The sequence below is a fragment of the Periophthalmus magnuspinnatus genome, chromosome 6 (genome assembly GCF_009829125.3).
Source record: "Periophthalmus magnuspinnatus isolate fPerMag1 chromosome 6, fPerMag1.2.pri, whole genome shotgun sequence".
NCBI lineage: Eukaryota > Metazoa > Chordata > Actinopteri > Gobiiformes > Gobiidae > Periophthalmus > Periophthalmus magnuspinnatus.
In genome coordinates, this window is record NC_047131.1 from 23451455 (window position 1) to 23463488 (window position 12034).

The following is a 12034-nucleotide window of genomic DNA, read 5'->3' on the forward strand; positions in this document are numbered from 1 at the left end:
ATAATGGATTGATAATTCAAGCTAAGATAACTCTAATATTGTTCTGGGATCACTTATGACCCAAAAAGCAATGTTTTCATAGCAGCAACTCGGTCATTTCTTCATCAAATGGGGTGAAAGTTAGAACAGTTGTTGATTTTTATGACTTCGACCCATAATGACAAAAAAATGATTATATAATAAGATTTATATGAAAAAAGGTACATTGAAGATCCGCTGGGGTCAATTTGACCTCAATTTGTTTTTTCAATTCTTATGACTCAGCCATAAAATGACATAAGATAAAAACTATACAAACACTACTTGGCCAATTACCAAGTGTGATTTGTCAAAATGTAGTAAACTAAGACTCAGACTAATGCAGTCATACCAAATTGACCTTACATTTATACATTTACTGCCTATAGGCCTTGATTATGTGAAAAACGTTTACTTTTGGCAAGGCCCTATAATAGTGAAATTACATGATTCCAGTGAAAAAATAATATTTGGTGAATTAGAAGGTGGGAGAGGTCTAAATGTAGTGTTTTTGAAAAATTATGTTTTTCTGATGAAAGTCTGTTCAGACATTATTCTGAGCAGAGGTTTGGATCAGAATTTATGATCGGGGGTGAAATGATTGAATGTTTAGAGCCAGTTGACTCTGCAGGTAGACAGCTTGTGTTCAGTGACACTTGGAGTTTCTTCTGTCCATGGGTTTGAATGGTGTGTTTTTAGTTGTTCTAAAGCTCCAGTCACATATTTAAAGCGATATTTGATCCCTATGTTAGTCCTGATCCTGTATTAGACAAAGCCTAGTTCCACTGTCCATAGACTTACATGGCCCCTTTTTCCAAAAAATAAATGTAGATTTGTGAGGAAAAAACATAATTTGGCTATAGGAACACAAGGAACTTCAATGCCATTTTTTGCCCTCATTCAAAAATCTCACATTTCCCCAAAACAGTATGAACAGTACATTTAGACCCCTACCACCTTCTAATTCATCAAATATCTTTTTTTAAAATATATTATTTCATTTCAGTCATGCAATTTCACTGTTATAGAGCCTCATAATGTCAAAAAATGCACCTTTTTCACATAATCAAGGCCTACTGGCACTAAATATATACATGTAAGGTAAAATGGTATCAGTGTATTAGTCTCAAGTCAGACTAAACATAGAATTAAAAATTATAAGAAAATGTTATTGTTATGGCTGAGTTATAAGAGAAAATACATTTGGGTCAAATTGGGGGCATGTTAGGCAGGAAATCAAAGTCATAATCCTCAGAGAATTAACACCACACGCTGAGGAGGATGTGGACTTGGATTAGGCCTAACTTGTGAACAGTTGTGAAGCAGCAGGTGCACATTACATCACAATAATCAAATGGTTTATCATTACAGTACTGTACATAATAATAATATAAAATCTTGATGTTTTTATTTACTATGACAGCTGTTGCGTTTTATAAATACTGTGACTATACCATTGTGTGCCCTCAGTTCTGACATGGGCCTGCGGGGTAGGGCTGAATGATCTGGGAAAAAATAACTAACTGTTTTGGGTTTTTTTTTATTTATTTATTTATTTATTGACAAGCATGGTGATTTCCGATTACTTTGCAATTTACCTTTTAATAACAGGACTAAGTTCACATTTTAAACAGAACTCCGGAACTGGGTCAAAATAATACAAGAATTAGGGTTAGTTAGGGTTATTCATTAGAATTTATAATACAATCATTATTTCGTTGTTCATGATATTGATAAATATTGAGAATGATCCAGGAATAGAAAGTTCAAGTTCAGATGCCACAACAGGGATAAGATATCCAACACTACACTGATGTCTGGCAGCTTTCCAGGAGCTCAGGAATTAACTTAAGACTCTGCCCATATGTTAGTGGAGTATAGGATTTCCATGGTTTATGAGCATTATGGAGAGACTACAGCAGGCAGGTAAGCATTTCAATGCTCACCTGGTTTAATATCAATTAATCACAATTTAAGCACAAGACTTTAAACAATAAATGATGATACTGGATCAAGGAGAAATGACTGAGCCAGGAATGTTGGATTTCTAAACAGAAGATAGATAGTGATCAGAGATAAAGCTGTGACACACAAAAATGCAACTAGGGAGGCCACTGGAAAATGTAAACACAACAAGAAATCTTCATACATACAATGTTCATATTTTTCTGAACTCCTGTAAAGTAGTGATCAACTGATATGTTTTTTTCATGGCTCATGCCAATTGTTTAGAATTCAGATAAACTGATGGCCAATAAGCACTGTCACTGCCAATCTAGATTATTTCTCCAAATTCTGTAATTTAAATTTACTACAAACTCTTATTTCCCACACCCTACAAGAGACCTGTGTCACATTTCATACAGTATTTTTTTTTTTTTGCACTAAAGTGTTAAAATCAAGCTTTATGCTTAGACTTTTGACAGCAGGTCAGCCAAAATAAAGTATCACCCTGTGCTGGAGATTTAAAGCAGATAGCTGTTACACTAAAAAGTGTGAAAATCGCCCCATATATCAGCCAACCAATATATAGGTATATCTCTACTGTAAAGTGAGCCTGTTCTGCCTTTTCCCTCCTGACAGCCGTACATCTGGGCTAGTGACAGTGACACCCTGCTCCCTGGAGTATTTTTGTCCTGTCCGGCTCCCCTCGCACCCACCCCCATCTTCAGACTCTGTGCAGTCATGACACCCCTTATAAGTGCACACATTCCTGGAGTCAATGCTCACAACATGTTTGGGACCGTAGGCATCATGAGACTACTTCAGACAACAAGGAAGTGCAAACATAATCTCATAATGCACAGAGACATAACACATGGCTTATCTTTTTGGCCCATGCCTTCTACATCTGAGAAGTTATAACCATGTCCAGTAACAAGTCACGCTTAAATATGACAAAAAAACAAACAAACAAACAAGAAACTCTCCATTAAAGCACACAAATATTAGATTCAAATGTACCTCTGCTAAATTAGTTTTTAATCAAATATTTTAGATTAGGTTTTCCAGTATTTGGTCTGTTACGTCCTTGTCTTCATAGAGATGTTTTGCATGGTGTAAAAAGTTCCACGCACAGTACAGAATCTAACTCCATTTCCATGGAGAGAAGCTGACGACGCAATCAGTCCAAGTTGCAGTTAAGATCTGTGTGGAGAGACAACCCTGCTCACAGTGAGAATACATGTTTTTCGAGGGATTTTTTGAGCAATAAAACATTGGTAATTGAAGAAATCCAAGACTGATTTAAAGCCATATTGTGGAGAATTACAGTCAGACAAAACAATATCTCCATCCAGACAGCAGTAGTTAAGTTGCATAGTGCCCCTATAAGATATAAGAAAGACTTTTTGTCCTAAATGGCAGTCATGGTCTTGAAATTTACATTTTCTTTATAGTTTTAATAACAAAATAAATACTGTTATTCAAAAATTGGGATCCATCAATATGAAGGAATTGTTTTGCTATATTCCTCAGCCCTATACTTCAGATGTTTCAGTGCAGTATTACTGTGGCAACATAACTGCCAATTCTGAGCAAAGGTGAGAGGAGTTCTCGTGTATCGTGCTGTTACTTAAACAAGATGTGAGATTAAGTCAATGAAGTAACTGAATTAAAGTAATAAACAAAAATGTTAATTAGTACTTAATTAGTACTGCAAGAAAAAAATATTTACTAAAAATACTATTATGTAACATCTTTTTGTAACTGCCAGATTGTCACTCCATACAATTTCTTAAACACGCACATTTGATCCTTTTCTAACCCCACACACATATGCCAGCTGACAGAAAAGTGATTCAATGAGGCACACAATTTTCACTATGGTTAATTTGAAAAGTTCTTTGTGTAACTGAAACATTATGCCACAACAACTGGAGCTCCAAGATACGTAACTTTCTGCCTGACTGGATTTCAACTCCAAGAAGAAAAGAAGACACCTGCTACACAGCCATATGGACCACGACAATGTGCATCTATGTTATTTTATCAGGCTGAAATTAATTAGCTCACCTCCTTGGGATATAAATGTAGTGTTGCTAGGCTTCATTCTAAGATCTGCTGTGCACCTTGCCAGACTAAAGCTATAAATATCAAAGTACTTAGAACAACTCAAATATTTTCCATTATAATTGGATATGATGGGATATTCTCTTGAAATGGAATTGAAGAACCTGAAAATCCATGATGACACTATGCCAAAGAAGCACTCTGAGTATTCAACACAATATAAAAAAAATATTCATTAGCCTAAGTGCACCAGAAAATACAGCACAGAGGCCACGTGTCCACAATTACTTCAACTTTTTAAGCAACTATTCAAAATCAAATGTATTTATTTGCCAGATCAACCAGTTACCACATAAGATTTGGATTTGCTACATGTTATAGGTGACACTTTGAGGACTTTCACAATTCAAAAGATATACCTATTATTTTGTTTTAGATTATCAGCAAGGGTTCTGATGTTTTATCATTCTGAAACCCATGGATAATTAAATCAGAACTGACCCACACTCATCTTACTTACACTTGACATCAGCATAAGATTCTACTGTATTTGTAATTGCAGCCAGCTGTTATCACCAATGTCCACCTGTTGCACTAGAAACAAACTACAGGTCTATTGCAAATATAGAAAGTCAATCAAACCTTTACATTCTAATAAAAACATCTGAGAAATTATTATCATATTGTTCACAAGTTCAGAGTTTGCAGTGGAATCCCCCGACTGCCACAAATAAAGTTGCCCGATCAGCAGCGCTCAGTCTCTCGCTCCGTGCCACTTACCTCCCTGCCGTGAAGTCCGGGAAGAAAATAACATAAGCCGTGAAATGACAGCGATCAACGGCAATAGAAAGAGTTTAGTCCCGATGTTTTGTCCACAGTGTGTTTAGAGTTTCTGTCAAAGCAAAAAAAAGAGCGCTTCTCCTCAGCTCCTCAGGATAAACGCGGCGTGTCCCAGGGCAGAGCGCCGCCGCTACTCTTCACAAATACCACTTCCGCTTTGTAGTCCTGTCAAATTAAAACACTTAAATATTAAATAATCTTACGAATTTTAACAGGTTGTCTGAAAATGTCTAAATGAGAGTTAAAAATTCAAAAACTGAACACATAAATAAAGTGCAGTTGTATGTAAATAACTAATAACCATTAATATTGTAAATATAATAGAGGATGGTTTCATTATGAAAGAAACAGGCGCAGTCTTTGGCTCTCTTTGCTGAGAATCTGTATTGATGAATAATTGACTGGTATCATATCAGAATTGATAATAATGTATGTTGAATGTATATACATAGACCTTTACATTCAATTAAGCTATTATTTCAGAACACATTTGCTCTGTAGGCCGGCATATTTACCACTAAGTTGGAGGCAATAGCTGTCCTAAACTTAATAGGCCCCTTTAAAAACAAAATAGATCATATCTATGTAGACATATTCCCAATTCGAAACTTTGAACATCGCTCCTGCTCTCTTGGCTTTAGGAGCCGTTTTGACTCTTGTCCCACACTGCCCTCGTGTGGAAAAGAGCCTCCACTTTTGACTGCAGGGCTAAGGTGTTTAGATTTTAGGCCTATGTGCAAATGTTGTTTCTCAAGAAAATGGGAAATGCAGGTGGGTTATTATATTGCTAAAACATTGTTTTAATGTATTAACAAAAAACAGTTGTAATGGCAGTAGATATGGAAAATTTGAAACAAATGCTGCAAAAAGGAATATGGGCAAATTACTGTGTATGACTGTGTATCCATCGTATGACATTTAGATACAGGCTATGCTGTTTGAAGCTTGCCACGCCATTAATGCTGATTGGCTGCAGTTATTTTCCCCACAGCGGTACTTGTCAGACTTTCCAAATAAAAGTGGTCCAGCTGTGCGCGCCTGGCTGTGTCATTCCTCCTCAGTGGCTGCTCCGGTCTGTAGACACACCATAGAGAGGAGAGATGTCCGGTATCACGCTGCTGTCCCTGTCCGCTGCTTTAATGGCACTGAATGGAGCGATGGTCCTCCCGGAAGAACCGGACGAGCCCGCGCTGAGCCTCAGCGACATGTTCCGAGAGGTGGAGGAGCTAATGGAGGACACGCAGCACATCCTGGAGGAGGCCGTGGATCAGGTTTGACTCTTCCATTACGCACGCACGACATCACCGACCAAACAGTAAGACAGGGTCTAAATCAGGACAGTTGTGCCTGCTGAACTACGGAGCATATAGTTCTGCCTTTGGTTAGACCAAGATGATGGAGTGAATGTAGATTTTGTCACTTAAGAAGTTGACCTCAGCTGTTGACACATGGCATCACACAATTTTCCACATTTTGGGACTTGATGAGAGATTAATTTTAATTTTATATGCTCTTGGTTGGTTATTTCTTTCCAGACTTTAATGTAGGCTTAGTGTACACCTAAATCTACTCAAAGTTTTTATTTCAGTTGATCCATGCGTGTTTGAATAATCCTGTATTATCCATTTGAGTTTTGAATGCTCAGAAAATTTTGTTTTTATCTATTACCAGTTTCTGCCTACTGCTCTGTACTTGTGATTATTAAAAAAAACACTCAGGTTGAATACATGAAGAGTTCAAAGAATGATACACATTTATTCATTTTTCAATAATAAAGACACATAAATGAATGATTGCTGTTTGCTTCCAATATCTCAGTTTTTAACAGAAAGTTAATAGACCCATTCAATATTGCGGTTTAAAAAAAAATAAATGTAAAATAATTATCTGCATAATATGCTGTGGTTAAATGCTGTGTTTGAATTTATTAATTCTTGTACTTTTTAATGCAATAGATAAATACTGAAAGTGCTAAGTCCAAATCTTTGGAGCTCCGTTTCGGTCATCATAATGGCATCACTAGTGACACATCTGTGTTGGACAAAACCATTAAGGTAACCAAATCAAGTTTATTACAATTATAGCATATTAAGATATCTTCTCTGCCAGAGAGTGTAATACTTTGATTTTTGATCACCATCAAGAATGAGCCTGTTTGTTATTGTTTTCATATTCGTTGTACTACTCTTTTATAGAAAACCAATAACCAGACTGGAGAGACTCACCTCTCACACATTCACATGGAGGTCACAGGCCCGTGGAACAGCATTGACCACGTGAGTCTGATAAAATTATAAAACATTCTTCCCAAATGTTTATGTCTAAATTATGTGGATCTGACTGCATTGCTTAACATGAGACATTTACTCTAATGGCATTCAAACAGTATTCAGAATCAACATCAAAGCAGGATTTAGTTTTAAACCCAACTCAAACAATAAATTATTGTTTTCTACTCCAGTGCTATTTAACACAACATTCTTTTTTATGCCTCCAAAGTTCCCACCAGAACACATGCTTTATCTGCCTCTGGAAAACTTGTTGATCAAACACATCCAATCTGATCATTGTGATCTTCATATTGTCTGATCAATTAAAATGTGACCAATTTCTCAGCCTAATTTAAAGCCTTGAAAAGAAGCCTTTATTCTAATGTGAATAATGAATGATCTCATCTGATAGCAGTTACCTCACTCTTTTCTGCCTTAGCTAAAGTTGATGTCCAAAGCAGATTTAGGTCATTATTGCTGTGGCATAACAGTGGGTTTGATCTTTCCTGGCAGCTTCACAGAAGTGGTTACATTAATAGAGTGGGCTGCTGGAAGAAAAGCCACGGAAACTTGTCTCTTACAGGCCAGATGGGACTCTGAAATAAGATATTTTCCTTACAGAGGCCAATAGCAATTCAGACGTCTAAATTACAGTGAATGGACAATGGTTTCACTTTTGGAACATTTAGCGTACTGAAAGAATATGGCTATATGAGAATTTCAGTATTCATAAACAACAGTTCTGTAAAATAGATTTTTTTTTTTTTCAAGCTGACCAATACAGTGAGTTCTGTGTATATTTAATGCTCTATATAGCCTTTTTTCTTGTCCAATGTAAGTTTGCCACTGTACACATGGAAACCAGCCAAGGACCATCAGTGAGCAATGGGATCCAAAATGTTCTTTATGCAAGTGCATGCTTAGGCTTTTTAGAAATATGTAGCTTAATAGTACATGAATTATGATGGTGCCTTGTGATGAACATTCACACATACATTTCATGATTTCTTTCTCATGTTCCCATGTTACTGTCTGTGTTTTCCTTACAATATGATCAGTTTCAATAAACACAAAGCTTTGTTATACAGTCTTACTCTATTTTGCTGTCTTGACAGCTAAAGAGATGATATACTGTTACAACAGCCGTCTGCTGGTTTCAGATGGCACTGTGATGTCCATCTGACAGTTACCAAAATGGCACAAACCAAATCCTCATGAATTAAGATGTTCATTGCAATGTAGATTTTATTTGAGTAGTAATATTAAAGCAAGAGAGATTTTAGGATGCTAAATACTTCACTTAGCGTTCTTTCCAACACTATCCATGGGTTTCAGCTTCTTGTTTAGGTGCCATTTTGAGTGTATTTCACAATTTAAAACATATTTTGTTTTGAATTCTTTGTTGCTATGATAATGTTGCTATTTTTTCTTCACACTGAAACCTCTGGATAGTGTACTAAATCAATTTATCAGTAATGACCCATCAGCTTGTGGAGTTATTCTACAGCACTTTGGTTAACGTTTCTGTGTTTGTATTTGTTTGACTAATGCGCCTGTATGGACATGAGTAAATATGACAGATTTAGCCAATAGCGTTTGTTTTTTGAAGTTTGATCCTGGGCCTATTGTCCTTTCTGGAAACTTGACTATCCATTCACTGCTTGGTTGTATATTTACTGTTTTCATTTGTGTGTGTGCCCCTCAGGAATGCATGGTGGATGAGGACTGTGGAGAGCTGAAATACTGTCTGTATGAGATAGAAAACTCCAAATGCCTCCCCTGCATACCAACAGATATGGTTAGCTCCACTGCACCAAAGCTCTCTTTAATGACAGTTAATCTTTCATATACTATCTTTCAGTTCCTTGCTTGGCTTTATTGACTTTAGATTTAATGTCTAAATGAGAGTTAAGTACTTCCATGTTGTTTATTTTCCCCAGCAGGCCACATCCTGCCTCATGTCTGCTCTATACAAATAACCACAGAGATTTATTAGAGAATGAACCCTGATTTTAGTCTAAGGGGCGCTATATTTTAACATTGTGGTAATTAATGCATATATATGTCTGTAGCCCTGCACTAAAGATGAGGAGTGCTGCTTTGATCAGATGTGTGTATGGGGCCAGTGCACTGTGAATGCTACAAGAGGAGAGGAGGGGACCATCTGCCAGGACCAAAGAGACTGCAAACCAGATCTGTGCTGTGCCTTCCAGAGAGGTCAGACTTCATGTAACCTTTATTGTAGCTACAGTATGGAACATATGTGGAGAGAGTGCCATTTGTTCAAACCAAAGACAGTAATGAAATCTTCTTATATAAAACACAATATACAATATGAATTATAACAAAACTGTAATCTCTGGTATACTTAGTTGATTCTGTAGATTCCACAGAACATGCAGGATGATAAGTCTGTCATGATGAATGATAATGCTGAAAGAAATATAGACGGTACGTGATGATATTGAAACTACTGTATGCCCCCAAAAATATTTAAAATGTACAATACTGTTAAAACTAGCAGAATTAACCACTTTAGTAGTTACTTTGTATCTGCAAAGAAGTTATGTGTTCAACCGTCTACACATAAAAAATAAATAAATACTAAATTTTCCTCAAGCAGCGACGATAAATATCGACCCCCCAAAAAATTCTTCAGTTTATTATTTATTGATCGATAAGTCATAATTATCAGCACAGGCAGTAAAGATAATCATACTCTTACATACATTCAAAACCAGACACTATATAAAAAGACACATATGCTTTTTTTCTCACTGTCTCACATGAGATCAGACTAAACTTTTCCTGTTTTAGGTTAATTAGGACTACCAAAATAATTTGCTGAATGCCTGAATAATGAGAAAAGGATTTTTTTGGACAGTTTTTCATTACTTTCTTCAAAGTCAGAAGTTTGCATACATTTCTTTTAGTATTTGGTACCAGTGCCTTTAAACTCTGTGACCTGGGTCAAACATTTTGGATATCCTTCCACAAACTTCTCACAATAGTTGGTAGGAATTTTGGCCCATTCCTCCTGACAGAACTGGCGTAACTGAGCCAAGTTTGTAGGCCGCCTTGCTCACAGATGCCTTTTCAGGTCTGCCCATACATTTTTAATAGGATTGAGATCAAGGCTTTGTGATGGCCACCCCAAAACACTGACTTTGCTATCTTTAAGCCACATTGTAACCAATTTGACAGTATGCTTTGGGTTATTGTCCATTTGGAAGACCAACCTTTAACTTCTTGGCTGATGTCTTGAGATGATGTTTCAGTATGTCCACATAATGTTCTTTCTTCATGATGTCATCTATTTTGTGAAGTGCACCAGTCCCTCCTGCAGCAAAACAACACCACAACTTGATGCTCCCACCCCCATATTTCATATTTGGGATGATGTTCTCAGGCTTGCAAGCTTCCCCCTTTTTCCTCCAAATGTAAGGATGCTCATTATGGCCAAACAGTTACATTTTTGTTTCATCAGACCACAGGACATGTCTACAAAAATGAAATTGTTTGTCCCTGTGCATTTGCAAACTGTAATCTGGATTTTTTACGGGGGTTTTTTTTGGAGTAATGGCTTTTTTCTGGCAGAGTGACCTTTCAGCCCATGTCAGTACAGTACTCGTGTCACTGTGGATAATGACACACCAGCTTCAGCAGATTTCGGACCAAAGCATGTTCATTGGACATAGCCAGACAGAATCCGTCTCCTTTCTGGGCAGTGTGATAGCTGGACATTCCCATGTTGTTTATACTTGTGTATAATTGTTTGAACAGATGAATGTGTCACCTTAGGCATCTGGAAGTTAGACCCAAGGATGAACCAGACTTGTGCAAGTCCACAATTCTCTTCTCGATATCTTGGCTGATTTCTTTTGACTTTCCCATGATGTTACACAAAGAAGCAGTGTGTTTCAGGTGTGCCTTCAAATACATCCACAGGTCTGTCTCTAATTAACTCAAATGTTGTCAATAAACTTCAGAGCTTCCAAAAGACATGACATCATCATCTGAGTTTTTCCAAATTGTTAACAATACTCTCACTGTATGTAAACTTCTGACTTTTTAGGAAAGTAATGAAAATTTATGTAAATAAATCCTGCTCTCATTATTCTGGTATTTAGCAAATAAAAATCATGTTGGTAATCCTAATGGAACTAAACAGGAAAAGTTTAATATAATTTCATGTCAGACAGTTAAGGGGAAAAAAAGCATATTTGTCTTTTCATATAGTGCATGTAAACTTTTGGTTTCAACTGTATATATAACAGATATATGAGTTTATTATGTGTATTTTGCGATATGTCTTTGCTGTCTTTCAGAGTTGCTGTTCCCGGTGTGTAACCCCAGACCAGAGAGGGGAGAGTCCTGTGTGAACCAACCCAACCTCCTCATGGATATGCTGGCCTGGGACAAGGAGGGGCTCCGGGATCACTGCCCCTGTGCCCACAACCTGCAGTGCCAGCCTCAAGGGTAAGAGACACTGTGCTCTGTGTTTCAGATGATATGCACATTTATTTATTAATGTAATTATTCTTACAGGCGTGGTGCTGTTTGTGGAGACTGAGACCCAGGATGAAGTCATCACCCATGTAGTGACTTTAGACAAATTGTGGGGCTCCATCATCTTAAGTACTGATGCTACACTTGCACTATATTATTTATGCCTTACAATGTGTATTAAATCGGTAATAAAGTTTGTGTTTTTGTTAATAATCACGCAAGTCCACTGTGTTTGCATTCACGAGTGGTGCTTTCTAGGAATAAACACAAGGGGGCGTACTTTTTCCTCTTTTCCTGTGTGGTTATGGGAGAAAGTTTGCAACAATAGTGTCTCAGCATCACTGTTAAAAAGACTTAATCTCTTATTATAATGCCCTTGGATAAAT

General features: G+C 36.9%; 2 protein-coding genes across 9 annotated transcripts in view; one reads left to right on the forward strand and one right to left on the reverse strand.

Moving 5' to 3' along the window:
- The window catches only part of mical2b (microtubule associated monooxygenase, calponin and LIM domain containing 2b), a 30754-nt gene extending 25719 nt beyond the window's left edge, over positions 1 to 5035 (reverse strand). For 3 of the 8 annotated variants that reach the window (XR_008648720.1, XM_055222616.1, XM_055222617.1), the window contains exon 1: positions 4810 to 4988. The gene's annotated coding sequence lies outside the window, so the exon portion shown is untranslated. Of the gene's footprint in view, positions 1 to 4809 lie in introns of all 8 variants that reach the window. The other 5 variants (XM_055222612.1, XM_055222613.1, XM_055222610.1 and 2 more) reach the window with 3 other exon arrangements.
- Positions 5036 to 5856: 821 nt separating this feature from the next.
- On the forward strand, positions 5857 to 11861 carry dkk3b (dickkopf WNT signaling pathway inhibitor 3b). Its single transcript, XM_033968081.2, has 7 exons — positions 5857 to 6140; positions 6825 to 6923; positions 7065 to 7145; positions 8845 to 8937; positions 9212 to 9356; positions 11468 to 11618; positions 11688 to 11861. The coding sequence occupies exons 1-7, from the start codon at positions 5970 to 5972 to the stop codon at positions 11710 to 11712; spliced, it is 765 nt and encodes a 254-aa protein (XP_033823972.1). The 5' UTR covers positions 5857 to 5969; the 3' UTR covers positions 11713 to 11861.
- Positions 11862 to 12034: the final 173 nt, after the last annotated feature.

Bases quoted from the DNA above. Each gene is read 5' to 3' on its own strand.
- dkk3b (XM_033968081.2), top strand. From the start codon at position 5,970: ATGTCCGGTATCACGCTGCTGTCCCTGTCCGCTGCTTTAATGGCACTG. The intron at 6,924-7,064 runs GTAACCAAATCA...ACTCTTTTATAG, and splicing joins TGTTGGACAAAACCATTAAG to AAAACCAATAACCAGACTGG. The intron at 9,357-11,467 runs GTCAGACTTCAT...GCTGTCTTTCAG, and splicing joins GTGCTGTGCCTTCCAGAGAG to AGTTGCTGTTCCCGGTGTGT.